This window comes from Pezoporus flaviventris, unplaced genomic scaffold, assembly GCF_033815535.1.
Source record: "Pezoporus flaviventris isolate CSIRO_AGI_PZ_B2104156 unplaced genomic scaffold, CSIRO_AGI_Pfla_v1 ptg000003l, whole genome shotgun sequence".
In the NCBI taxonomy this organism is placed as follows: Eukaryota; Metazoa; Chordata; class Aves; order Psittaciformes; family Psittacidae; genus Pezoporus; species Pezoporus flaviventris.
The window spans coordinates 12,315,544-12,340,522 of NW_026892551.1; the positions used below are offsets into that span (position 1 = coordinate 12,315,544).

General features: G+C 34.6%; 1 protein-coding gene across 1 annotated transcript in view; it reads left to right on the forward strand.

Moving 5' to 3' along the window:
- KLHL1 (kelch like family member 1) overlaps positions 1 to 24,476 on the forward strand; it is a 213,955-nt gene extending 189,479 nt beyond the window's left edge. The window contains exons 8-11 of the mRNA XM_061445293.1: positions 5,311 to 5,473; positions 18,201 to 18,413; positions 21,828 to 21,999; positions 23,692 to 24,476. Of these exons, the coding sequence (XP_061301277.1) occupies positions 5,311 to 5,473; positions 18,201 to 18,413; positions 21,828 to 21,999; positions 23,692 to 23,751 (608 nt within the window). The 3' untranslated portion in view covers positions 23,752 to 24,476. The remainder of the gene's footprint in view (positions 1 to 5,310; positions 5,474 to 18,200; positions 18,414 to 21,827; positions 22,000 to 23,691) is intronic.
- Positions 24,477 to 24,979: the final 503 nt, after the last annotated feature.

Genomic DNA, 24,979 nt, shown 5'->3' on the forward strand with positions numbered 1-24,979 from the left:
AAAGATAAACACCATCACTCCAAATGTCCCTCTTTTCCTTCTTTTTCCCCACAGCTTTATATACTGAGGATGATGTCATATGGTATGGGATTTCCCTTTGGTCAGTTGGTGTCAGCTGTCACTGCTATGTCCCCTTCCGAATACTTATTCATCCCCAGCCACTCTCTGGAGGGGTGGGGTGAGGAGCAGAAAAGGCTCTGACTCTCTGTAAGCACTGCTTTGCAGTAACTAAAACAACTGTGTGTTATCAGCAGTGTTGCCTTCACAAATCCTGAACATAGCCTCATACCAGCTACTATGACGAAAATTAATTATCCCAACCAAAGCCAATGCACACCATTAATCTTTTCCTTCTTCTTTTACATTCTTGTACAAAAGGTTATTCACTAGCATTAATTTAACAGTATGTCTGGAATGGAAAACAGGAGAAAAACTCATGTCCCAGAAAGATTCTTTGTGTCAAAATCCTGTAGGAAATATCTTGCTTTTCTAGAATGGTAAGTTTTGCAGGTATATCAGCATCTCACAAAGCAGTGCTGTGCTGGATATCTGTGTTCCCCCTCTTTATGTAGTGATTTCTGTGCATGCCCCCAAGTCCTCCCCCAAAAAACCTCCCCCCCACCCCGAAAAACAGCAACAAAAAAAAAAACAAATGAAAAACTAACCCCCAAACCTATAATCATCTAAGCATTAAGTATAGTGGATAGTTCTTCAGCTTACCAGAGCACAGTATGCTCTTACATAGATGTATTGTTTACCCCTTCAGAAGCAACAGTTTGTATATTAGAGACTCTTTTGTGCTGTTTTGACTAGTACCATGTACTTCTATGTAGTTAAATTACTGTTATTTTTTAATGTTGAACTCTCAGGGGAAATACGTCATTCTAACTGCTTTCACTGTTTGTTGACAGAAGACCTGAGTCTTTTAAAGTATTTAAAGTATTTTCTCTCCAATATTGATTAGCATGTATTACATTTTTGCTTTGGACTTTTCTCCTATTCATTGGGAATATTACAGCAATATTTTTTTTTCTGAATCATTAAGTACCTTATCAGTGTACTTTGCACCCTTTGTAAGTAGTAGATCATGACCCAATTCACTAAAGAGCTGCAAATCATAATGGCAACACTTATAATAATTTTTGAGTCATGTTCTCAGGATAATAGTGTGGCAGACTTGAAAATCTGGTGTTGCATCTAGAAAACCAAATATAAATAAAAAGGCAGCAGGCCAATCCTTACTTCTATAAGTCTGCATTATATTAACATTTCCCATATATTAACATACCCCAATATATATTAACATACCCCAAGAGGGCAGGGGTACTTTGTAATTGTTTTAATCAGCCTTGATACCTGCCTATGAATAAACATAGGAAGAGGTATTTTCAACAGTTTATCTCTGAATATTCACTAATGAAGGTAGGTAAGTCTAATTCTCAGTTTTATCATACACTAAATTCTCAGCTTGGCCTATGGCAATACTTGTATTTCACACCCAGTTAAGATTATGGTTGTGGAAATTCAATACCAGGTTTAATTAACTGATGTATAGTTCAAAACAAATTGGGCTTTATCATTACATTTCTTTATGTTGACAGCAGTAATATGGAAAAAAAATGGTTTAAAGCATAAAGAGGCAAGAACAGAGAAAGGAAAAGTAGCAATGTTAGTTGCAATTAATACAGAATTATCTAGGTATCCTTCTGTAGATGTTGGTGAGAAAGGAGATTGTTAGAGACTTACAGCTACCTGGAAACTAAATAAGTTCAAAGCTTAAAATAGTGGTGACTGGTTGTTACTTAATCAAGTTTAATACTTTGATAAAAAGTCACTGATATATTGTCTCCTCACCTTTAGTGTCATTCTACAACATATGTCTGCTCTCTTAAAAAATATTTCCTTATTAAAACAATCAGTCTTTGGGTACAAGTTTATCCTTCCCAGTTAAAATTCTGTCTCTGCAAATACCAAAATGCAGACACTACAGTAAAGCTAGTCCATTTTTACTTTTCCATTTCATATCCAAAGGTGTCAGTATGAAATTATATTTCCTGTTATTTTGTAAAAACTGGCACTTTTTAAAATTTTACTGTGTGAAGCTCAGTATCACCCAGATAAAAGGTAGAGTTTGAAATATGATAGGCAGTGTTCCATTATTTTGTGACATCACAGAAAAGCAATTTAAAATCCCATTCCAATCTCCAAGTATAAATAATTTAAACTGTACAGATCTCAACACCTAATTAGACATAATAGGGCTTTTGCTACATAGCTTTGGGAAGGCAATCAAAGGGAAAATGCTTGATATTCCACACTGGACAGCATTCACTTTTATATCATTTATCTAAAAAATAACACAGTTTGCTTTCATAAATCCCTAAGTCTAAATGCTTAGAAGAATTATTTTTCAGGTAGGAAAAATTGTTCTTCCCAGTATACAGTAACGTCATGGTAGTGCAACTTATTATCCTCCTATCTTGTGTTTTTTACCTCTTCTTTTTTTTCCTCTGTTCGTTCAATTTGACTGAAAATTTTTTTTAGTGTTTTCAACAAATTCTTTTATTTTCAGATTGTACTGATGAGCATGTTGACACCATTTAGCTGTAGCTGGGACACTTTTTAATCAAGACTATACATATTGCCCAAAAGCATCTTTATTGCAGTAAATAAAGTTTAATAGGTAGTGAGTTCTGTATGATAATAAATAACAAATGCTTATTTTAGAGAAGTCAGTGAAGACTATTTTTTTGTATAAAGCCCAGTCAAAGAGTAAAACAGGCAATGCAGAGAGAAAATCCATTGCATTAATGCAATGACCTTATTATTTTTTAGTCATTTAAAAAAAAAAAAGGCAAAACTAAAAATCCATGAAAATGAGGGAAGAACAGTATTTTGATTATGGGGAAAGCAGATTTTCTACAAAAAGTGACTGAAATAATTGTGATATCTTAACCTGGCAGGTTGTCCATCCCTGGAGGTGTTCAAGGCCAGGTTGGATAGAGCCTTGGGTGGCATGGTTTAGTGGGAGGTGTCCCTACCCATGGCAGGGGGGCTGGAACTAGATGAACTGAAGGTACTTTCCAACCCTAACTATTCTATCATTCTATGATAACCTACAGCAGGAAAAAAAATGACAAAGAACCTCAAGTATGAAAGGAAATGACAAAAAGTATGAAATGGTGAATGAAATTAAAAAAAACATAAATTGAGGACAATGTTTTATTTCCTAATGAAGGCGCAAATAAGCTATTCAAGGAAGTAAAAGGTCAGAATTTCAAAACTAGTGAGGTGTGTTTCACTGTGAAATTCATAATAATACAACTCTGCTTATGTGTGGTGAGAGAGGGTTTGTGTGTTTATCTGGACACAAAGATTTGTGTGTACAGAAATATTCACACACCTAAACTTTCCTTTGATTATTTCTTTTATCCCAGCAAGAATCTGATTTTCCCTTTAACTTTGCACTAAGTTAAAGGGAAACTTTTACGTGCATAAAAAGGTAAAGAACATGGTGTTTTTATAACAAATTATAGCAAACACTTTTTTTTGACAACGTAAAACTGTTTGTTCAGGATTTAAGAACATTTATACCTATTAGATATTAGATATTAGAGTAAAAAAAAAAAAACCAAACCAACCAACCAAAAAATACCTCCTGCAAAACATAATAAAAAAATAAAACAACAGACAAAAATAAAAACCCACATAATGGCAACATATTACCTCCTGATTCCTTATGTGAATACTAGAATGTCTTCCCACATGTTTGCTACTGATTGCATTCTGAGGTAAGATACTGATTATGAGTTCAATTTAATACTCACCTTAATATTCTGGAAAAATTATAGCTGAAATGTGATTGAATAAAAAACAACTACAAGCAAGACACTTCATACCAGAAGCAATTGGAGAATGAATTCACAGAAGGTTCTATAGAGAAAGATAAGGCTCATAATTTATAGGAAGAAAAATTTCAGTAAAGATTAGCAGGATTTTTAAATTCTTTCTTTAGCATAACCCGCCCCCTAAAAAAAAAACAAAACAAAACAACAAAACCAAAAACTACCACACCCTCCCAAATAAATAAATAAAAACAAACAAACAAACAAACAAACAAACCCCCCAAAACCAACACACAAAGTTCAGGAATACTTTCTGTGAGCATCGAGATGAGAGCTGGTCAAAGTCCTCAATTATTATGGTTTTAAAGTCAAATTATGCCTTGAATGAATTCCTTTTCTGAAATAGAACAAGACACAGTTCTAGCGGTAACTTTACATTGCTCTACATCAAGGATAGTTTTCTGTAAAAAAATAAATAAACCCATTCTCTGAAACTTTAACGTTTGACTGGTTTTTGATTTTGATGAGTTTAAATCGTGAAAGGGAGTGTAAAAAAAATCAAAGCAACACACTGACACTGACTTAGGAATAAGATTCAATTTAGCCTGAGATTTTTTTCAGAACAATACTTATTTGGAATCATGGATTCATAGAATGGAATTACTGAGCTCACTGTATTGTAACAAATTGTGCTTAACAATTACTTAATCTTCCAGAGCCTTCTAAGCTTAACTGAAGGTACTGTGTGATAGAGGATTCATCAGTTCCTTGGAATGGGTGCTCAAAAACCCTCATAGTTAAAAGTTTATTTCTTATTTAAATTATTCCTACTTCAAATTTCATACCTTACTTTTTTTATAATTTCCTTCACTAGATAAAAGAATTCTTATATATCCAACATTCCTTTCCTGTGAAGGTACCCAGTCTCTTTTTATTTCCTTTTTTGAAAAGGTAAATTGATGAGGCAGCTAAAGTTTCTCACTGTAAGTGACTTGCTGAAGCCTTTGAATATATTGTTTTGGTTCCTCTTTTTTCTCTTCCCTATGGAACTCTCGTAGAAGCAATTCCATTAGATTGCAAAAATTTGAGATCATTTTGGTACCCAGTCCATTATTTATTTATTTTGTGCTTTAGTGATATTCTAAAGAGATAATTCATGATGTAGTAAGTTAAACACTATATAGAAATCTAAGACTATCACATCATTGGCAGGTTATTCTATGAATCTAACGACTATTTTAAGGAATCAAATTAGATTTCTTTGAGAAGGCCTATTTTTCATAAAGTCATGTGGAGTGGCATTAATTTTATTCATGTTTGTTAATCCTTAATTAATCAATCTCAAATTTGTGCATCCATTTTCACTTTGAATATGCAAGTTCTTTTGTTATCTGTGTTTTGGAAAACTGTTTTTTTACTATTAATAAAGAAAGCATACTTTTATCCTCTCTCTCCTCCGTTTTAGGAGTTACAGTGCTTGAAGGGCCTATATATGCAGTGGGAGGACATGATGGTTGGAGTTATTTGAATACGGTTGAGAGGTGGGATCCTCAAAGTCAGCAGTGGACATTTGTGGCAAGTATGTCAATTGCCAGAAGCACTGTTGGAGTAGCAGCATTAAATGGCAAGTGAGTAGGGTGTTCTTACATGGTTGAAACACATTTCATAGAGGGATGAAAACCTGTTACACGTAGTAGTAAATAGCTTTTAGCGTATTGCAACAGAAAGTGTCGTTTAAAATAAATGTAGCGCAGTTGTGCGTACCCTCCTATACCTTGGCTCTTACATTTACTTGAAAAAAGTAATATATATTTTATGTATTATTTTTTAAAAAATTAGTATGAAATTCGTAAGATATAGACCTGAAATTTCAGTGTGTATGCTATAAATCAGTTCAGGAAAAATTGTTAGTTGACTACTCTGACTTTTATATGTTTTATATGTTAGTTCTAGTTAACCAGCTGAGTTTGTCCATCTAATATAGTCATGTACCCAGTTCTATAGGCATTTTGCACCTTGGTTCGGCCAAACACTGATCCATGAAAACTTTGTTTAAGGCGACTGCATTCACACAACAAGTAAACAGAAATTTTACTCATGTCAAAACAGTAAAACTACCTCAATCCTGTAATTCTAATTGTGTTCAGATTCTAAGTTTCCATTTTATAACTTTCACTTTTAAAAATTTTGTGACATTTACTAAAACTCATAGTAACATGATATTATGTGTGTCTTATCACTTTTAAAGTACTTGCTTTTAGCAATGTAGCTAAAACAAATATGCTGTGAACTGTAATAATTTAGAGATAGAGAGAAATTCATCACATCTAACTTCAAATATTTTTGTATAGACATCTATAGCTGAGCCAATCATCCTAAACTCACCTTATGGTCAATGGAAGAAATATCTACTTTTGGAAAGCATTTGTCTTACTTATTTTAGACATATATGTTAGGACAGCATGAACTGTGCTAAGTGCCCATTTTTCTCTCCTAACTATATAGGAAAACTAAGGACTCTATCCCAGATTCTGGCTTCTGTGGTTTTGATGTTTAAGAGGGGAATATGAATCCCACTGTGGACAACTGAACATAAATAAAGGGCAGTCAGTGAAGAATCCCTTAGCAAATTTCTGGAATAGCATTTTCCTCATACTGTATTGCTGTTGAACAGCAAGAAGGAATGGATCAGAAAAAGCCGCAGATGTGGGATGGAATGATAGACTAAATGTTGAGGACATTAAAAAAAATATTTGATAAAACTTAAGATAAAAAAATATATAGGGGGGAAAAAGGATTCAATAAGGCTATAGGGTTTCCTGGTAGAATATGTTATGCAATTCAACAACCTACTAAATTTTACCCACCCTATCTCTTCCAGTTTCAGATCATCAAGTTTTCATTACATAGTTGGCTAAAAAAAAAAAAAAAAAATCCTCTCTATTAGATGGTGCTTATCACTCCTAAGATACAGGCTTGAGATAAATAGGCAGAATTGATTTCTGGGATTGTCAAATTCTTTCCACTGACTGTAAGAATCACTGAATATAAAAGTCAAGCAAGGAGCTTAATGTAGCCCACAAACAGCTGTTACTAGACCTAGGTAGTAGGAGATTGTGTATCTGTCTGTAGCAGCAGCAGGAGGCCTGACAAAGTGCCCATAATCCTATTGTTACAACAATACACTGATATCTTTTTTTTTAAATTGAATCTGAAATTAATTAAAACTACAGGCTTTAAAAGTGCTAACTAATTTTACGACTTTGTCATATTATACTTGTGTCTTATTTGCAGAGTAACTTGGGATTAAAATAAGCTTTATAGGATGCATTCATTATTAATATTGCATTGTTTAATTCATGGTATCATATACGCAGATGATCTACTTCTCATCTGTGACATTAGAAGTTAGTTTTATGTTGTGAAATCATCTGCAAACCACTGAAGCTTAATTGCCACTGCTTTTTCTTACTAAATCACAGTGCCATTGAAATGTTCCAGAGTAGATGAAATGGACTAAGATGCTTTAATAATGCTGTTACTCTAAAAGAATCTTGTTTCAATAGTGCATGAGCCATGCAGCAAACTAGCAGAGACGAGATCTAGAGAAATAATCCTGCAAATATAGATCTAAAATTATGAGGAGCTGCATATGATTATGTATATACATTCCAGGTATGTTTCTTTTACTCAGCTGATCATGTATTTATCAATGCTTCTTGGTTGATAGATGTTCAATTGAATTTTGAATGACTTACATGAACACTTTTAAATGAAAGGAGATGTTAACTCTCTCACAAAGGCAGAACTGACACCGCTAAAACCTGAAAAGTAGTGGGTTCAATGAAGCAAATGGCAAAGATATTACTGTTTTTTACTCTTTTTAATCCAAATAACCAAATTTTTAAAATGTCCCATATACCAAGGACTGACACTTGGAAACATATGTAAGGAGTGAAACTTTCAACTCTGGTGCTATACTTACTGCACTGCTGTTCCACAGAGCTGACACATGCTGCATTTCTCATCTGAGCTTTTTGCTTTGAAATAGCCAAGAAATTATGGATTTTTTTTTAATAAATGTTAAGGGTATTAGAAATGGATGCCTCAAAGAGAAACAAGTAATGGAGAAACTACTTTAGTATGGAAGATCTGAGGAGTTTTTTCCTGGTTATTCCATATGTTTCTTTTCTTCTCCACTGAATTAAATAATTAAATAAATAAATTGCATCAGGGTTGAACTATATTTGAAGTGAGAGAGTTAGAAAATATTATCTGTGTGTATCTCCCACATGCTTTGGGCACTTCGCATAAAACAGGTACTGTATGCTAAATATCTCAAATGTGAGCTTCTTTAATGCTTGAAATAATATAGTCTTTCTTTTATTTTTTTAACACTAAAAAATATTCCATTTGTGATCTTCCATACCTCTATAGTCTGCTTCTTTGATTTTCCAGTTAAAGCCATTTTAAGCAGAAAAAACTAATGATACCTTTTCCCAGAAATTTGGATGAAAATTGTATTTTTTGTATAAGCTTATGGTGGAAATAAAAAAACTTAGATTCTGATCTCTTTTGGCTCTGAGTTTATTAATTTGCAAGTAACTTCTCATTAGTTCTTAATGTATTGTTTCTTTCTATGCTTACTCATGTTTTTAAAGCTCACTCATATTCCTTTTCTTAGAAGAAAATGCATGGTAGTAAGTGGCAGAAGAGAGGAAAAAAGGATGTGTATCTTGTTAATACAGACAAAAACACTAGAAGAAATCTGTGAAAAAAGGAAATGCAACTGAAGAATAAAGAAAATTTTTTTCATTGGGGAAATATTTATGAACACTGTTTAATGCTGGTCATGCATATTGAAGAAAGTTTAACTGGAAGTTCAGAGTTCAAATAAGGGGTCACACGGCTATCAAAAATGCCTGTCATACCAAAGAAAAGCAACACAAATTATGTATTGTCAGTTGGTATCAGATTTTGTCTGTCACTTGACTAGATAGAATTTAGAATGGCTTCTACATTCTCCCAATTCTGCTTAAGAATTCGTAGAAACAGAGTGTACCAGTGATTGTCTTTTGGATACATATGTATATAGGTATTTAGTATTTTGTCCCTTCACACCCATGCAAACTCATTTGTTTCATTTTGAATTTAATTTGTTAGGTGGAGACACTTTAATAACATGTATATTAAAAAATTTATTTTTATATGTTTATGTTCAGTTATATTCCGTCAGTTCCATCAGTTTTGCAATAGCTGCATTCATTTAGAAATAGATTTCCATAAACTGGATTACTGTCTTAGCAGTAATTTTGCAGCTATTTTCTTTTTCTTTTTGAATGGGAAACACAGAGACCTGGTCAATAAAGATGCTGACATATGTGCAGGGGAATGTTTTGTTTTCAGGTCATTTAATGAGATTAAGCTGGAATTAAACTTGTGTTATTTAGATCAATATGCCTGCGTTAAATAGCGGTTGCTTTAGTTTAATATGTCCCTTGCAAGTGTCATGGATTATTGAAAAGTGAACATCAGAAAGTTTAGGTTGTTTCAGAAAAACAGCAAATTCAAACCAAATTTGTGCATGCACACAAAAGGGTCTCAGAATCGTCTTCTAGTTAGTCACTCAGGAATATATTTGCTGTGTACTGACCTCAGAGAGGCATAGATTAATAATTCCACAAAGTCCTTAAAGCAGTTCAATGTTTGGCACAAGAGAATTAGCAATGTATTACATTCATATAACCACTTACAAAACTCAATTGAGTGGCTGATTACAACCTCCTCCAGGAGTTCTGCTTCTTTGCCTTTTATACATCATATAATAAACTATCTCTGGCATTTTCTTTCAGCAGAATCATTAAAGCTTATTACTAATTCAGTGCCCTGTCTGATCTTTTGTGCTTTTGCACACAAATTCATATTTACTATTTGGGGATCCCATGAAGCTGAGTGAATGTGCAGTTCAATTCAATATGTATAATATTCCTTCTTTCAAGCAAGACTTGATATTTTGGATCCAGCCTGTAAAACAGGAGTTTCTGTATGGTTTTAGCTCATTTTATGTGTCTAGGCTAGACTTAAAAATGGCTAGAACAGGTATAGGTTAGGTAAATGTATGTGACTTTTCTAAGAGAACAATGAAAAATCGTGAAACTTTACAGTAAATGCAGTATTTTTCCTACAGTCCAAGGCAAAAGCATATTCAGCTAGGATGTATTGCTCTTTAGAACCAAAGTGAAAGTAAATGTGGAGATGCTAAACACATAGCTGCATTGCAGGGTGAGAACTTGAGCCTGTTTTATCTTGATGCACCATGGTCAGACTTCCAGATGCTTAGGCCACATTTCTGTTTCACATGTTTACAGCACATCTACATCTTTTAGTGTGTTAGCTCCGCCATGCTCTTTTCTTCATTCATCACCCACACAAAAAGGCTGTTGGACTAGCTGACTGTTGACTGATATATATCTAGCATTTACTGTAAGGTCTGCCATTCACTTTTTATAATAAGAAACATTTTCTCCCTACTACATATTTCTTTTTTTTTTCTATTTTTTGTAATGAACCACAAATTCCATATAGATGATGAACATAACATGGTATGGTATGCATTAATGTGGGCATGTAAGGGTACTTCTGACCAAGCAAACAGTTCATTACCTTACTCTGTCCTAATACCTGACAGCCAAAGACAATCGGGTCACTCCGTCTAACCTAAATTTTTAAATGTAACATATATACCAATCTAGACAGTGGGAGGCAGTGTGGATAACAGCTAGAAAGATTCTCAGCCAATTTTTAAATAATGCAGCTCCCTGAATTAACCAGAGACTTTTAAAAAGCATTCATGTATCACTGTCTTATCTCTCATGTTTTGCAGTCAAAACAGCAAAAGATATTAGCACCCCACATTCTGAATTATTCTGAAAGCCTGGGTTTTAATTACTATATTTAATGTGAGATGAAAAATAAGAATCCCAGCATGTCTCAAAGAGTATTTAGTATTTATATGCTGGGACCTGAAGGAAGCAATTTTCACTGTTAACTGATATTTCTATTTTCCTAATTTGAAACTTGATTACCTTCTTAATAACTAATATTGAGGTAAAAGGAAATGTCTTTTGACTCAGTGGACCAACTTCAGCTGAATATTTCATTACTGGTTGAAATCATTGAATTGAGAAGGATTTGTTCATTGTGAAGGTCACAGACTAAATGATCTGGTCTAAGACTTCTTTTCAAGTCATCCATATAATTGTAATGCACTGATAATTTTCATACTTGAGTAAAAGCTAGGGAACTGGCTCAGTATTATTAGATAAATGAAGTATTTATATGCTGTAATTGTGATTTTTAAAGCTGAAGTAACACTACAAAATTTCATGCCAGGCTAACTAGATAAGAAAGTATGCCTGAAACAGTAATATCTCCCATCAGAGCAGGGTTTTTTTATGACATTTTTCGCTCGAGGGTTTGTTTTTGTGACTTATTGATGATTCAATTATTCTTTTACCAATCCGTTTGAACTAAGAAAAATATGATACTTGGCATACATAATCATAGTCATGTAAAGAGAGAGAGTATCTTTCATACCTCTTGGTTTCTGCCCACAGTCCTCTCACTGACTACAAACAAATACTTATAAATTGGTATTGGTCTGATAAGGGGGCTAAAGCAACTCCTATAGGAGGACAGGCTGAGGAAATTGGGGCTGTTAAACCTGGAGAAGAGAAGGCTGCTTGGAGACCTCATAGCAGCCTTCCAGTATCTGAAAGGGAGAGGGACTCTTCCTCAGGGACTGTAGTGATAGGACAAGGGTTCAAACTTAAACAGGAGATTTAGGTTAGATATAAGGAAGAAATTCTTTACTGTGAGGGTGGTGAAGCACTGGTACAGGTTGCTCAGAGAAGTAACTTCTCCATCCCTGGCAGTGTTCAAGGCCAGGTTGGACAGAGCCTTGGGTGGCATGGTCTAGTGTGAGGCGTGCTTGACTCATGGCAGGGGGGTTGGAACTAGGTCATCTTATCATCCTTTCCAACCCTAACCGTTCTATGATTTTCTGAATGATACAGGTATTTTGCCTGATACTGAAATACAGCAGTGTTTTTCCTTGTAATAAAAATTCACGACTGTTTCCATAACAGATATTTCATTATCTACCCAACTAAAGAGTATAATGAAATTTGACTTATTATTATATTAATTACTTATTATGTATTTTATAACTGTAACTAATTTTATAAAACCCTTTGGCAGTGGGAAGAATGACAAACTTATTTCAAAGACTAGCTCACAAGTTATTAGCCTTAGAATGTTTTTGTAGAAAATCTTTAAATCTTGTCTCTGTTCTTACTATATTTTACTCCATATGTAATTTGTCCTATAAATAAACTTACAGCTTAATTTAAATCCTGTAGAAGCTATTTCAGGTTCTTTTAGGACAGTTTTGACACCACTGATGTTTTATACATGTGCTGTTTATTAACTGCTGCTTTTGATCAAGCTCTTTTCTTACAGAGGCAATTATTCTGCCTCCTGCTATAGGAAAAAAGGGACAAATGTTGAGAATATTCTTCCTTAACTTTAGAAACTCGAAAAGGTGTCACTTTTTTTTAACATTTTAGACACAGTTCCTTAATAAATGGATACTGAGACAGAACAAAATGGAACATCTGTATGGTCTAAAATTATGAAACTTAAAAAAAGATGAATATGTAAATACATTTGCTCAGTGTAGCACAAAGTAATTTTGTGCTTTTGTTGGGTGACATGGCTTAGTGTGAGGTGTCCCTGCCAATGGCAGGGGGGTGGAACTAGATGATCTTAAGGTCCTTTCCAACCCTAACTATTCTTTGATTCTATGATTCTATGAATTCAATAAATTCTCATTTACTGACAGTCAATGTATCTTTTTTGATAAATCAGAAAGCAAACAAAGGGCCTTAAACTCATGCTGTAGTAAATGATTAACTTACAAAGACTATTTTGCCTTAACGAAATTATAATCTGATAAAGTCATGAACATTTTTAAGTGGTGAAGTCTGCATCCAGTCACTGGTCTTGCAGAGGTAATGTAGCCTGTATAATTTTGATTAGATTTTGATTAGATTAGATAATTTTGATTTGAAACAGGTTCTTTGTATTAGGAAACTATAATTTCTAACTCTTCTTTCTCCCCCGCCCCGTTCCCTGGCATTTTCTGTCAGTAGTTACTCTTTCTTTAATTGCAGGAACTTACTCTTACTCTATAATTTGTTTTATCTTTATTTTTTTTAGAATATATGTATTTCTAACTTAGTCAGCTACTGAACCAAATGCATGAAATACCATTCAAAATTTATACACAGAAACAGGATATCATTAATGCTTTCCATTCAGAAAATTATTCTTTAACTTTTAGCAGTGAACATGGATTGCTATCTTTCCTGTCCTATAATCTGATTCCTAGATCAGGAGTGGACTGATTGAGCAGTACAGAAGTTCAGCACTAATGAAATTGCCTTCCCCTCACTTCTACCAGGGAGATATCCTTTGTGCTAGAGTAATTCTTACACTCTTTCACACATACTGAAAAGGCAGAAAAGGGCACAAAGGATCCTAAGCAAAAGACTGGGTATAGTCTTTGATATTCACATTGAAAGAATTTTGAAAGGTAAAACCTTGTTAAGAAATGCAGCAAAGGCGTGATTCAAGCAATACTACCTCACATCAAAGACAACCTGGTCTTTTGAGGTTGACTTGTCAAACTGAATTTAAAAATGGATTTTCTGATTAGTTATCAAAGGTTTGTAGTGATAGAACTGAGAAAAATTCTTTTGCATCCGGTAATTTGGATCAGATTTCTCCTAACATCCCCTACCTTGTAACCGCTACTGCATTTTCTAGCCATTTTATGCATATATTTGTATGTATATTTATAAATGTTTATTAATATTTATCATCTTAATACAAAAAGAAGTGATGAAAGCCTGCAGATTTCCAGCTTAGAGGAGACTGAGTTTCTTCTAAATTCACATCTGCACTCAGTGGCTGAATAAACTGAAGTATAGACCACTGGGGAATAGAATTCTATAACATCTCCACAGGCAAAATTTTCACTGTGATCAGTGGAGATAAAAGTACTCAGTACTGGATGCTTTCTTGTCAATCTTCCACTCTAAATAGTGAGTGATAATTATAATAGAAATCCCAACAGTTTTGGTGGGATACACAATGAGGTTCAGTTCAGTTAAACTAATATTCCCAACTCAGAAATAAAATATGACTGCTACATGATCATGATTGTGACTATTTCTCAAGCTTTCATTTTAATCATGCAGTGCTGAAAATAAATCTTACATTGCTGTAGGTACTCAAAAACTATTAAGAGACATTACAATTACAAGAAGTCTACAGACACCAATAATCTGGAAGAAATAGAAAAAAAAATGAGCTGGTTTTGATGCTAAATGAAGTACTACTAATGTAAAATTACTAAAATAGCCTTATAAATTAAAAATGTGAAACTAACAAAGAAAAATTTGAGGGACTTGATTTTGCTTAATTCAAACTCAGTGGATTATCCTTCATCTCTGAATTCTGAAAGCACATTAAGATGAAAGCTTACTTACAAGTATTTTCAACAAATCATCCAGAGCAGAGGTGGCATCTGGTAACTGAAATGATAGAACTTAACATAGTTAAGAGGCATAAGTGTAGCCCTTGCAATTGGTGGACAATCTGTAATCAGTAATGACAGGTTTTCAGGCTTTTTCTTAGAGAAATACATTATACTTCTCCCTATAGAAAATTTTACTATAAACTGTTACCAAGACTAAGCTGCAAAAAATGATTTGTTTGAAGTTATCTAATAAAATAGGACGCTGAGCACTAAGGAGGAAGTAAGAATTATAAATATTAAATATTCTTAAAGTTTTGATTAGCTGAACAGTAGTCTGAATATTCAGTAGTGGTTGTAGAGTTGTTCTGCATTTTGGACCTTTGGGTCTATGGATTAGGAAATTAGGAAATTTGAATGAAAAGGGGAAGCAATTCCTGTCAGAGGTGATCAGGCTTATCCACAACCAGAGCTTTAAAGCAATTACTCAATTTCTAACTTTTCTTTGTCAGCATTAGACCGTTGTGAAATTAAATTTCAGTGTTTGTCTTATGATCTATTCCTTGCAAAGATACAAAATAAACTCTAAAATGATAGTTCCAAAATGTGATATTGGGAATTAATTTTGGTTTGCTTTCAATAACATGGATTGTTTTAACAAAAACTAGGTGATCCCAATTGCTGACTGGAACTTTTATCATTTTTAAGCAGCAATTGCTGTCTCTTTGTCAGCAACTCACAAATGCCTTTAGCTGTCTCAATTGTGATAGAGGAATGAAAAAGTGTGCTTCATTTTAAATGTGGGAATATCTTACAGAATTATTTCAGTTGAAAGACAGTGGAATAGGTGAAAACTTTTCATGTCAGGAAAAAATAAAATAGTGGGTGTTTAGGCTAGGGAAAACACATAGAAACATAGAATACCAGGTTGAGATGGACCTCAAAGAGCATCTGGTCCAACTTTTCCAGGAAAAGCATTACATAGACTAGATCTCTCAGCACCCTGTTCAGCTGAACCTTGTGTCCAGCACTGGGGAATCCACCATTTCCCTAGGAGATTAATCCAATGGCTGATTGTTAACATTGTGAAAATTTACCTCTAGCGTCCAAATAGCATCTCCCTGTAGTAATTTGTATCCATTACCCCTCATCTTTCCCATGTGACTCCTTCCAAAAAGGAAATCTTCATCTTCTTTGTAGCTACCCTTTAAATACTGGAACATGATGATAAGGTCTCCACAAAGCTTTCTTCACTCAAGGCTGAACAAACCCCGTTCTCTCAGCCTTTGCACATAAGGCAGGCTTCCCAGTCCTTGCATCATCTTTGCAGCCCTTCTCTGGATACTCTTCATCCTGTCCACATCTTTTCTGTATGGTAGGGACCAAAACTGAACACAGTACTCCAGATGTGGCCTTACAAGTGCTGAGTGGGATAATGGTTTCTTTATCCCTGCTGGTGACAGCCTTGTTGATGTAAGATAGAAACCTGTTGGATTTTTTTGCTGCAGCTGTATGCTCTCACTCATGCTGAGCTTATTGTCCATCAGGACCCCCAGGTCGCTTTCCACAGAGCTGCTCCCCAGCCGGGTAGGTCCCAGCCTGTGCTGCACTCTAGGATTGTGTGTACCCATGCACAAGACCTAACTCTTGTGCTTGTTGCATATCCTGTTTCTTGTTAGCCCACTCTTCCAGCCTATCCAAGTCTTCCTGCAGGATGGCTTTCCAAAGTGTCCACTTCCCCAACTCAGTATCATCATGATTATGATTATTCACACTGAACTCTTCAGAAGTGTGGGGTTTTTTTTGCATTTTTAAAAATTGTGTTAAGTGTTTAGGCGCTTGAATTCTATCTGGAATTCTCAGGGTTGTTAACCATGATATTCACTTTTAGGGATCATTTATCTACAAGTAATAGACTACTGACATTTGAATTGCATCAGGGAAGCCTCCAGTAATTACGCATGTTTCTCCTGTGTAGTCTTTGTGAAATATACCAGCCTACAGAGAATGCCACTGTACTCTTGACATCACAAATAACTTTTAATCACTGTCTGTGGGCAGCTGAATCAAGTCCCATCTTTGAAAATAAGGATAGCATCCTTCAAAAAAACCTACATATAAAAGCTTATATTTATGTTTATGTTAAAGTAAATACTTTTGCATCACTAGTTTAACTTTTTTTTGGTACTGTTCTGCAGTTCTAATTCTCTGCTGAAGTAGAAGATATGGTTGTTCTTTAGACTCAGCTGACTATCCCGAGCATAACAGCAATTTAGACACAGCAGACACCTGCATATTAACACTTACATGTAGGTTTCTTAATCTCAAATTGAATCCTACCTGTGGATATCTGATAATCATACAGAAAGGTAAATACCTTAGGGCTGTATCCACAGAAATAGCTGCAAAAAAAGCATATTTACTTGAGCATCTCTCATGGGGGAGTATGGGTTCTCTTGGCTGCTTTAGTCAGAGCACTAGTATGTCAGTCAGGTAGTATCAAAATGCTCTACAGCTTCAGTGACATATTTAGTGGTAGTACAGTACTTCATTATTCATCAGCATCCATGCCAGTGAAACTTAATGGCAAATGCACACTTAAATAGCTGTGAAAAAGACAGTAAAAGCTTTCAAATGAATAATTGTTTCACACAGACAGCTTTTGCATCCTAAATTGCTCAGTGGTTGGATTTTAAAATAGCTTGTGCTTTTCTTAGTTAATCTCCAGGCACTGGTGAAAAGGCATCAGACTGCAAAAGGATTCATTTAGGAAATGAATGTAGCATGGTAATAGTGGGAAAGAACAGTTAGAACTATTTCCTCCTGGGAACGATTATAAGGGAAGAAAACAAATTTATTACCTGCAGATAATTAAACAAAACAGTTTTTTTGTTACACCACAGTTTAGCCATTTTGAATTCAAAATAGTTTCGGAAGTTTTTCTTGACTTCCTTACAGAACTCATAATATATGAAGTACCTGGGGGGTGGGGGGTGGGGGGGGTGGGTATCATTTTCTTGCTTTCTGAGTAGGCATGTTAAAGTTAGTGTTAATTCTGGACACGAGTGTCCCATTCATAGTTTTCTATGTGGAATAGATCAAACACTGAGTACAGTTATCCATATGGGTTTTACTTTATCATACAAAGCCAAATTGCATACAAAGAAGTGTTTCTTTATTTTTCCCTTTTTTTTTTTTTTTTTTTTAAGAAGGGACAATTTGGAGCCTGTGAATGTGTTCAGCATTAAGGAATTACACAAGATAAGCAGGAGTTGTCAGACTAATTCCCACTATTTTGATGCATGATAAAAACGGAGAAACAATAATAAATGGATTGCATATTTCTTGTTTGTCTGGATTACCCATTATAAATTAGCATTTACACTTCCTCCTCACAGATGATGAGCAGTTAGGACGCAACCCTGCTTACATGATCTATAGACACGAATACATATATCCCTTATGGGACTCTTGGCAGTATATGCTGTAATCAAAGAATGAAAATATCCAGTACCAGAAAGAATATATCTTCCTTTCTAGTCATGTGGGCAAAGGACTAAGTAGTATATGAATGTGTGAATAATATTAAAAGTCATCTATGCTTGCTGATCGTATGAAATTCATATGATTTTTGAGAGATTTTTTTTTTTTCCTGTTTGCTGATGTCAGATAAAACCCCAGATTCTTCTTGGTTTTGTTTCAGCAGTTCTGAGATCTTGTTTCATTAACGTTTTTGTTTGTGTGGACTTTCTTAGGCTATATTCAGTTGGAGGTCGGGATGGAAGTTCGTGTTTGAGTTCAATGGAATATTATGACCCTCACACAAATAAATGGAATATGTGTGCTCCTATGTGTAAGAGAAGAGGAGGTGTAGGAGTAGCAACATGTGAAGGCTTTCTTTATGCAGTTGGAGGCCATGATGCTCCTGCTTCTAACCATTGTTCCCGACTGCTGGACTATGTAGAAAGGTACCTAACTATACGTGTATTTTTTAAAATACAAAATAATGTCCAGTAACATCACCCTCTTAGCTAAGTGATGGTTAAATTAAACAGATGTTTTTACTCAAGAAATGCCAAATTATTATATATTTGAAAGATTCCACAGATGTTTGTAGAAGACAATTTCTTCGAAGGTTATTTATTTTTTCCTTTTATTCACAGTAGCATTAGATATTATCATGGACACAAAAATCCACTCTTCTCACACCTCATTTAAGAAATTTTATTTTTAAAGCATGATGCAGAGCCATAAACTAAACTGCAGAGATAACAAAATCAGCACTGGATTAATTTTGTAACGCAAAATTTTGTCCAGTTGTATTTTGTAACTCTAAAAACATAACTGAAAAAGGAAGTAATACAGAACTGCTTAAGTGATTTATATTTAAGGTACCTGACATCGCTCCCTTTAGCAATGCTACCACTTCCTGATGTGTTGATATAAGCCTTAACACACTGCATTTACAGTATCCTGAATTTTGCAGGTGGATACTCTGCAAATTCAAGAATATCTGTTAAAGTAGTAGGGCACAGTTGGAGTGTTTATAGCATTCAGTTTGAAGGTATTCTTCAAATGTTTAATTAAGGTTTGACTCTTTTCTATTTCTGTATGCTTTAAAATAGAAAAAGGAAAATACAGTCTCCAAATATATACAGTTTGGAAAATTTAAAGTAGATATGTTTGAGCAGTTGGTTTATCTTTATGTAGAAGTAAAAACGGGTGCTAGGAGAGATTTGTATATTTCTTTTCTGAGGGGTTTAATCTTTAAATGTCTGGCTTGCCATTTACTATTTACCCAGTATGTAATCCAAAATTCGTGTATGATTTTGCTCAGTCTTAAACTCATTCCCATCTCTTCTTTATGTACGCAAAGATCACATACTGAAAAGTGCTTTACTTCTCATCTCCAACAGATGTAAAACTCAGCAGAAAAATCCTAAGGTGCCTGTACTTCAGGGCCTGTTCTCATGGGCTTCTATTTACAAGGAACAATGACCAGAATTTTCAATGAAATAAATTTATATTAAAACTACTAGGTACAATATTAATAAGTATGAAATCTTTCCAGCTACTTTTGATTATTGGTACTTGTAAGGGAGCTTTTCTTTCATTTTTTTGGTCTCTGAGCAGAAAAACCTTCTGGTGTTGAAGACAAACCACAATCACATTTGTGTTTCTCAGGGAAGACTGTAACAATGAAATATACCACTCAAACTATTTCGTGCACTGATATCTGAATGTCATTATATATTCTTCCTTGTTAGGTATTTTTGCACTGATAGCAAAAAATGTAGATAATGTACTTCACGGACAGTTAGCGCCCTGACTAAAATCTAGGACTAACAAATCAAAACTTGTAAGGCTAGTATCTTGCATAGAGTGGGTGTGAATTAATTGGACTCCACTAAAACATGAAAAACCCTCTCATGTCCCTCCCAGTGATTGATAAATTTATAAGGTGGATAGGATGTGATTTAGTTTGTCCATTTTGACATTCAAAATTACTTCATCATCTTAAAAAAATAAAATAATCTGAATAATTTAGGAAACCAAACACTAGCAAGTGATACTGAGGTCTATCACAGTAAACTATTTTACATATCTCTGAAAGTTTTACTTTATGTAAATATCTAGGGCACTTTTTTTTTATTAAGTTGCTTTTCTTCTTCAGAAATGAATTTCTGCTTCACTCATTTTGTCATTCTAATACAACCTGATAAGATGGTCTTTATTCAAATATTCTTTTGCTCCTTGAAGATTGTCAAACCAGACATAATGTTTTATTTTTGAGATTATGTAAATCTAAGGAGATCAGATATGTGAGTTTTAAAGGCTACTGCCAGAACCTTGTTCAGTAGTAATTAGCATACCTAATTTAATGTCTTCTAAGATTGATGCAATTATAAAGGGTTTCCTATAGATTCAAGCACTCTAAAATAAAATGCTTGTCTGCTCTTCACAAACTGGGAAACTACATTGTTGTATAGCTTTTTTAAAGGTAAAATAACTAGTTCCTTTTTCAAAATTATAAAATTTTGGAGATATTTTGGAAGATTTTATAAAACAGTTTTCTTTTCCAGATGTTGCTCAAAACAACTATTAAAACCTTAAGGAAGTTCTTCCCCTTCTTCTCATCTTGATTTTAGATTTTTTCTTTCCACTTTCAAGAATATCATAACCCTTCTGAACTTAGGGCATACCTAGCTATCATAGAGATGAAATGTACAGGTTTTTTAGCAGAATAAAGGATGTAAGAAATCTCAGACATTTCCCTGGCAATTACAAAAAAAACCCAAGTTCTTGTGCAGTTCAATTTTGCTGACAGAATTGAGTTATAAGAATTCTGTTTAGCCTTGCATACCTCTTTGCCAGAAAAACATGAAGCCCAAATATGCCAATTGTATTTAGTTTCCCTGCTTTAGCACATCTTCACCACAGTCTTTCTGGAGCAGTGTATTAAAGAATCTATCAAAAGCCTAGAGTTTTGCTTTTTCTGTAAACCATATGTATATGTCCTGGATTCAGCTGTAACAGTTCTTTCCTTCTTAATAGCTGGTGCAGTGCTGTGTTTTTAACTTTAGTCTGAGAACAATGCTGATAATAATCCAATGTTTTAGCTGTTGCTAAGCAGTGCTTACTGTGATCAAGGATTTTTGTGCTCTGCCAGTGAGGAGAAGCACAAGAAGCTGGGAGGAAACGAGACAGGGCACCTGATCCAAACTAGCCAAAGGAGTATTCCATAGCACAGCACATCATGCCCAGTATGTAAACTGGGGGGAATTAGCTGGAAGACCCAGTCTGCTGGTCTGGTCTGGCTGGGTATCAGTTGGCAGGTACTGAGCAATTGTATTGTGCATCACTTGTGTTTATTATTCATTTTTTCCCCCTCTTTTTTAGTTTTATATTTTCTCCCTCATAATTATTATTATTGGTGGTGGTAGTAGTAGTAGTTTTGTATTACACCTCTGTTACTGGACTGCTCTTATCTCAACCCATGGGATTTACGTTCTTTCAGTTCTCCTCCCCATCTTGCTGGAAGCTAGGGAGAACAAGAGGAGGAGTGAGTGAGTGAGTGGATGCATGGTTCCAAGTTACTAGCTGGGCTTAAACCACAACAACATATACAACTTTCTGTAGTATTATCAACTTCTAGTTAATAAAGTTTAGACTACAAGAAAATGTGTTGAAAGAACTTGGTTCTTTCCAAAAAAATGAACTTATATCTAATGCTGTCTCTTAAAGGTGCAGGTGAAAGTGGTCTGATGCCTATTTTTGTATAGGGTGCTAAATTATTTTTATTTTCCAGAGAAAAAGGACTATATTCAGGTCAAAGTCAGCATGAACTGACACTTATCTGGACATCCTTTCTCTTTCCTCAGGTATGATCCAAAAACTGATACATGGACAATGGTGGCTCCACTGAGTATGCCTCGAGATGCTGTTGGTGTCTGTCTCCTTGGTGACAAATTATATGCAGTAGGTGGCTACGATGGTCAAACATACCTGAACACTATGGAAGCCTATGACCCTCAAACTAATGAATGGACACGGGTAATCATAAAGTCTTCATTTTTTTTTTTTTTCATCTGTAACATATTTTGATCATTGTACGCAAAAACATTTCTGAAATACAAGTATGGTATCTGAGGTTGCATTGCTGTAAAACTAGTCTTAGTATTTTACCAAACATTGTGTTAGGAGGGGATACTTAGGTCCTAAGAAATTGGTCAAAGACAGAATAAGCAGTCATTATAAATACTCTTTTTTCATTGTTAGACAAAATTCTTTTCCTGATTCACTTCTATAGCAAATTAATCTTTTCCAACTTTCTTCATGCAGAAGAAGCATTATAAAAAGTAGCAAAATGGATTTAGACTTTTCACTGGTACTGAGCATGTCCTGAATATCCTTCACAGGAAAATTTTTATATTATGTAGAGACACAAGTTTCCATTTCATTCTTCAGTTCCATATTCTTCCATATTTTCATAGAATCATAGAATGGTTAGGGTTGGAAAGGAAGGTAAAATTATCCAGTTCCAACCTCCCTGCCATGGGCAGGGACACCTCTCACTAGACCAGGTTGCTCAAGGCCCTGTCCAACCTGGCCTTGAGCACTGTCATTTTTTAAATGTTTTGAAGTTTTGAAATGTTGAATTGCATGCATTGTCCTAAATTTTAACTACAGAAGAATTAATAGGTATAATACTAAATTGGTTGTAGGACATAATTATTTTATTACATCACAGTAGTGCTTGGATCCATAGCAAAGACAAAAAGAAACAAAGCATTGTTTCAACACTTTCTGTTACTAGTTCTAAGACTTCCTGAAGTAATTTGCTCCACCAGTGTAAATGTTTACATCTGAATTAGTCACCCTAAGTTCCCTTTAAAGCTGGTGAAAAGTACATACTTTGAAAGCATGGTCTTATCCTCATATAGGCATTTTAAATATGCTAGATGTATTATATTCAAAATGCTTGTTTGTTTTTTATGATTCTAAAGGGTTGCTTCTGTTGTCAAGCTTAAATGTAGACTTATATGGTCTAAAAATAATGCAGAAGCCTATCTTTTTAATCTAATATTAATTAAAAGAACATTTTTATGACTTTCTGTAGCAGATAAGAAATAACTTTCAAAAGATTCTTTTGCTAAATCCACCAGTCCACATAAAAAAAAAAACAAAACAGCCCATGAATAACCACATTTGGACAGATAGTTAGGAAACATATATCATTAATTATAGGGTATTATCTTTACTATTACTATTACATTCTGTATAAGCTGACTCTGCTGTGTTACTTTCATCAAGATCCAGTCCTCTAAAGGTATTCATCCTTGTGTTGTCTTGAATAGTGTCTAAATCTGCCAAACTTATTCCAGCACTTGAACCTGTTTAAGAATACTAGAACCATACAATTTTGATATTGGTAGTCTTGACCTTGTCTCAGGCTCTACAGTCACCTATTATAGAAAGCCCTTGCATATCAACAGTTCACAGAACTAATGATAACGCTAAAATCACTTCTTTTTCCTGTTCTCACATTTTTCAAGTGAAAGGTTTCAGATGTAAGTAACTTTAGAATTACAATACTAGGATATTGTGGGTTGTATGTTTGGTTTTTTTCCAGTGGTTTACAGGCCCATTAGTTTTGACTATTAAAGAATAATGCTGACACAGCACTTTGGCAAACCCTTGCATGGCTTGTTCCTTTTCGGTTAATTTGTGTCTTTTTTCCTGCAGATGGCTTCCCTAAATATTGGAAGAGCTGGCGCCTGTGTTGTAGTCATCAAACAACCATGACTTTGATCAGCACTGCTTAGGGCTTTACAGACTGTGAAATGATTATTTTTCTATCAGACAACAAGAATTACTACTTCATGAGAACAAGGATTCACACAGTGGATACTCTGTTGATCACAAACTTGAAAAAGTTTGGAAGTGAGAAAGATTAAATATTTATGCCCTATAAAATCCTAAAAGCTGTTCACAGTCAGTGAACAAGAAAAAAAATCCCAGGCTGTTGTAGGCATGAATATGTGAGCATGGGGTAGTAAGTTCAGGTACTGTTCTCATGAATGTGTCCTGGAGAACTGGATAACCAAGGGACAGCTCTAAGCAAGGAGCATGAGGGAATATGAGAACAGCTTTCCTGGCTGCAAGAGTTTTAACTGCAGAAACATTAAAGTACATTTAATCACTTTTAAACTGTGCTTTTTAAAGAGGAAAGTAGATATTAACTTAAAAAAGAAATCTGTTTAGGTCTTGTCTTCAGATGGATTATGGTGTTCTCATTTAAACAAGTGGTTTGGTTCTCACTAAAGTGAGGAGGTAGAAAAGTCTAGATATTCAAGTTTCATAGTGACTGAAGTGTTACTCTACTGTAGGAAGAAAAACAAAACTAAAAGTAAACCTCCAAGACTACTTCTTGTTATAACTTTGAATTGTATGTTCTTGCCAGTGTTAACATATCTCATGAGTCTATTAAAGGGAAGCCTGTGTGTTTAGTCTAATCAAACACAAAGCAATCCTTTGGCTGCGCTGGGGCTTTGCTGCAAATATGGGAGTCAAAAGAGAAGTTTCCCAATTCTTTCTTAATCTTGTATTCAATTTAAGCATGTGGTCTCTGATCTCATTGCTTAATACATCTTCTGCATGTTGGAAGCTCATGAAATGCTGGAAAATAGATACTGTTCCTTCACTGCTTCTTGTAACAGATGAACCATGGTCAGAACAGCCTATATACAGCCTCTTCTAACATTTCAAGAGGGATAAAAATACTATGTCTTATTTCTTTCTGACACTTGTCCATACACAACTTTGCCTGAATACAGCTGCCAATTTATGACTTTCCACGTAAAGATAAGCTGCTGAGACCAAAAAAAAGACTTTAGAATTATAATTGCAATTAGACATTAGCATTCAGTTCTCATGCACAGATACCTAATGAGTTTAGAAGTAAAATTTTTAATTCTGTTCCCAGAACTTCCTTTTGATTACAGTATATCCATACACAATAGTGGCATGATTA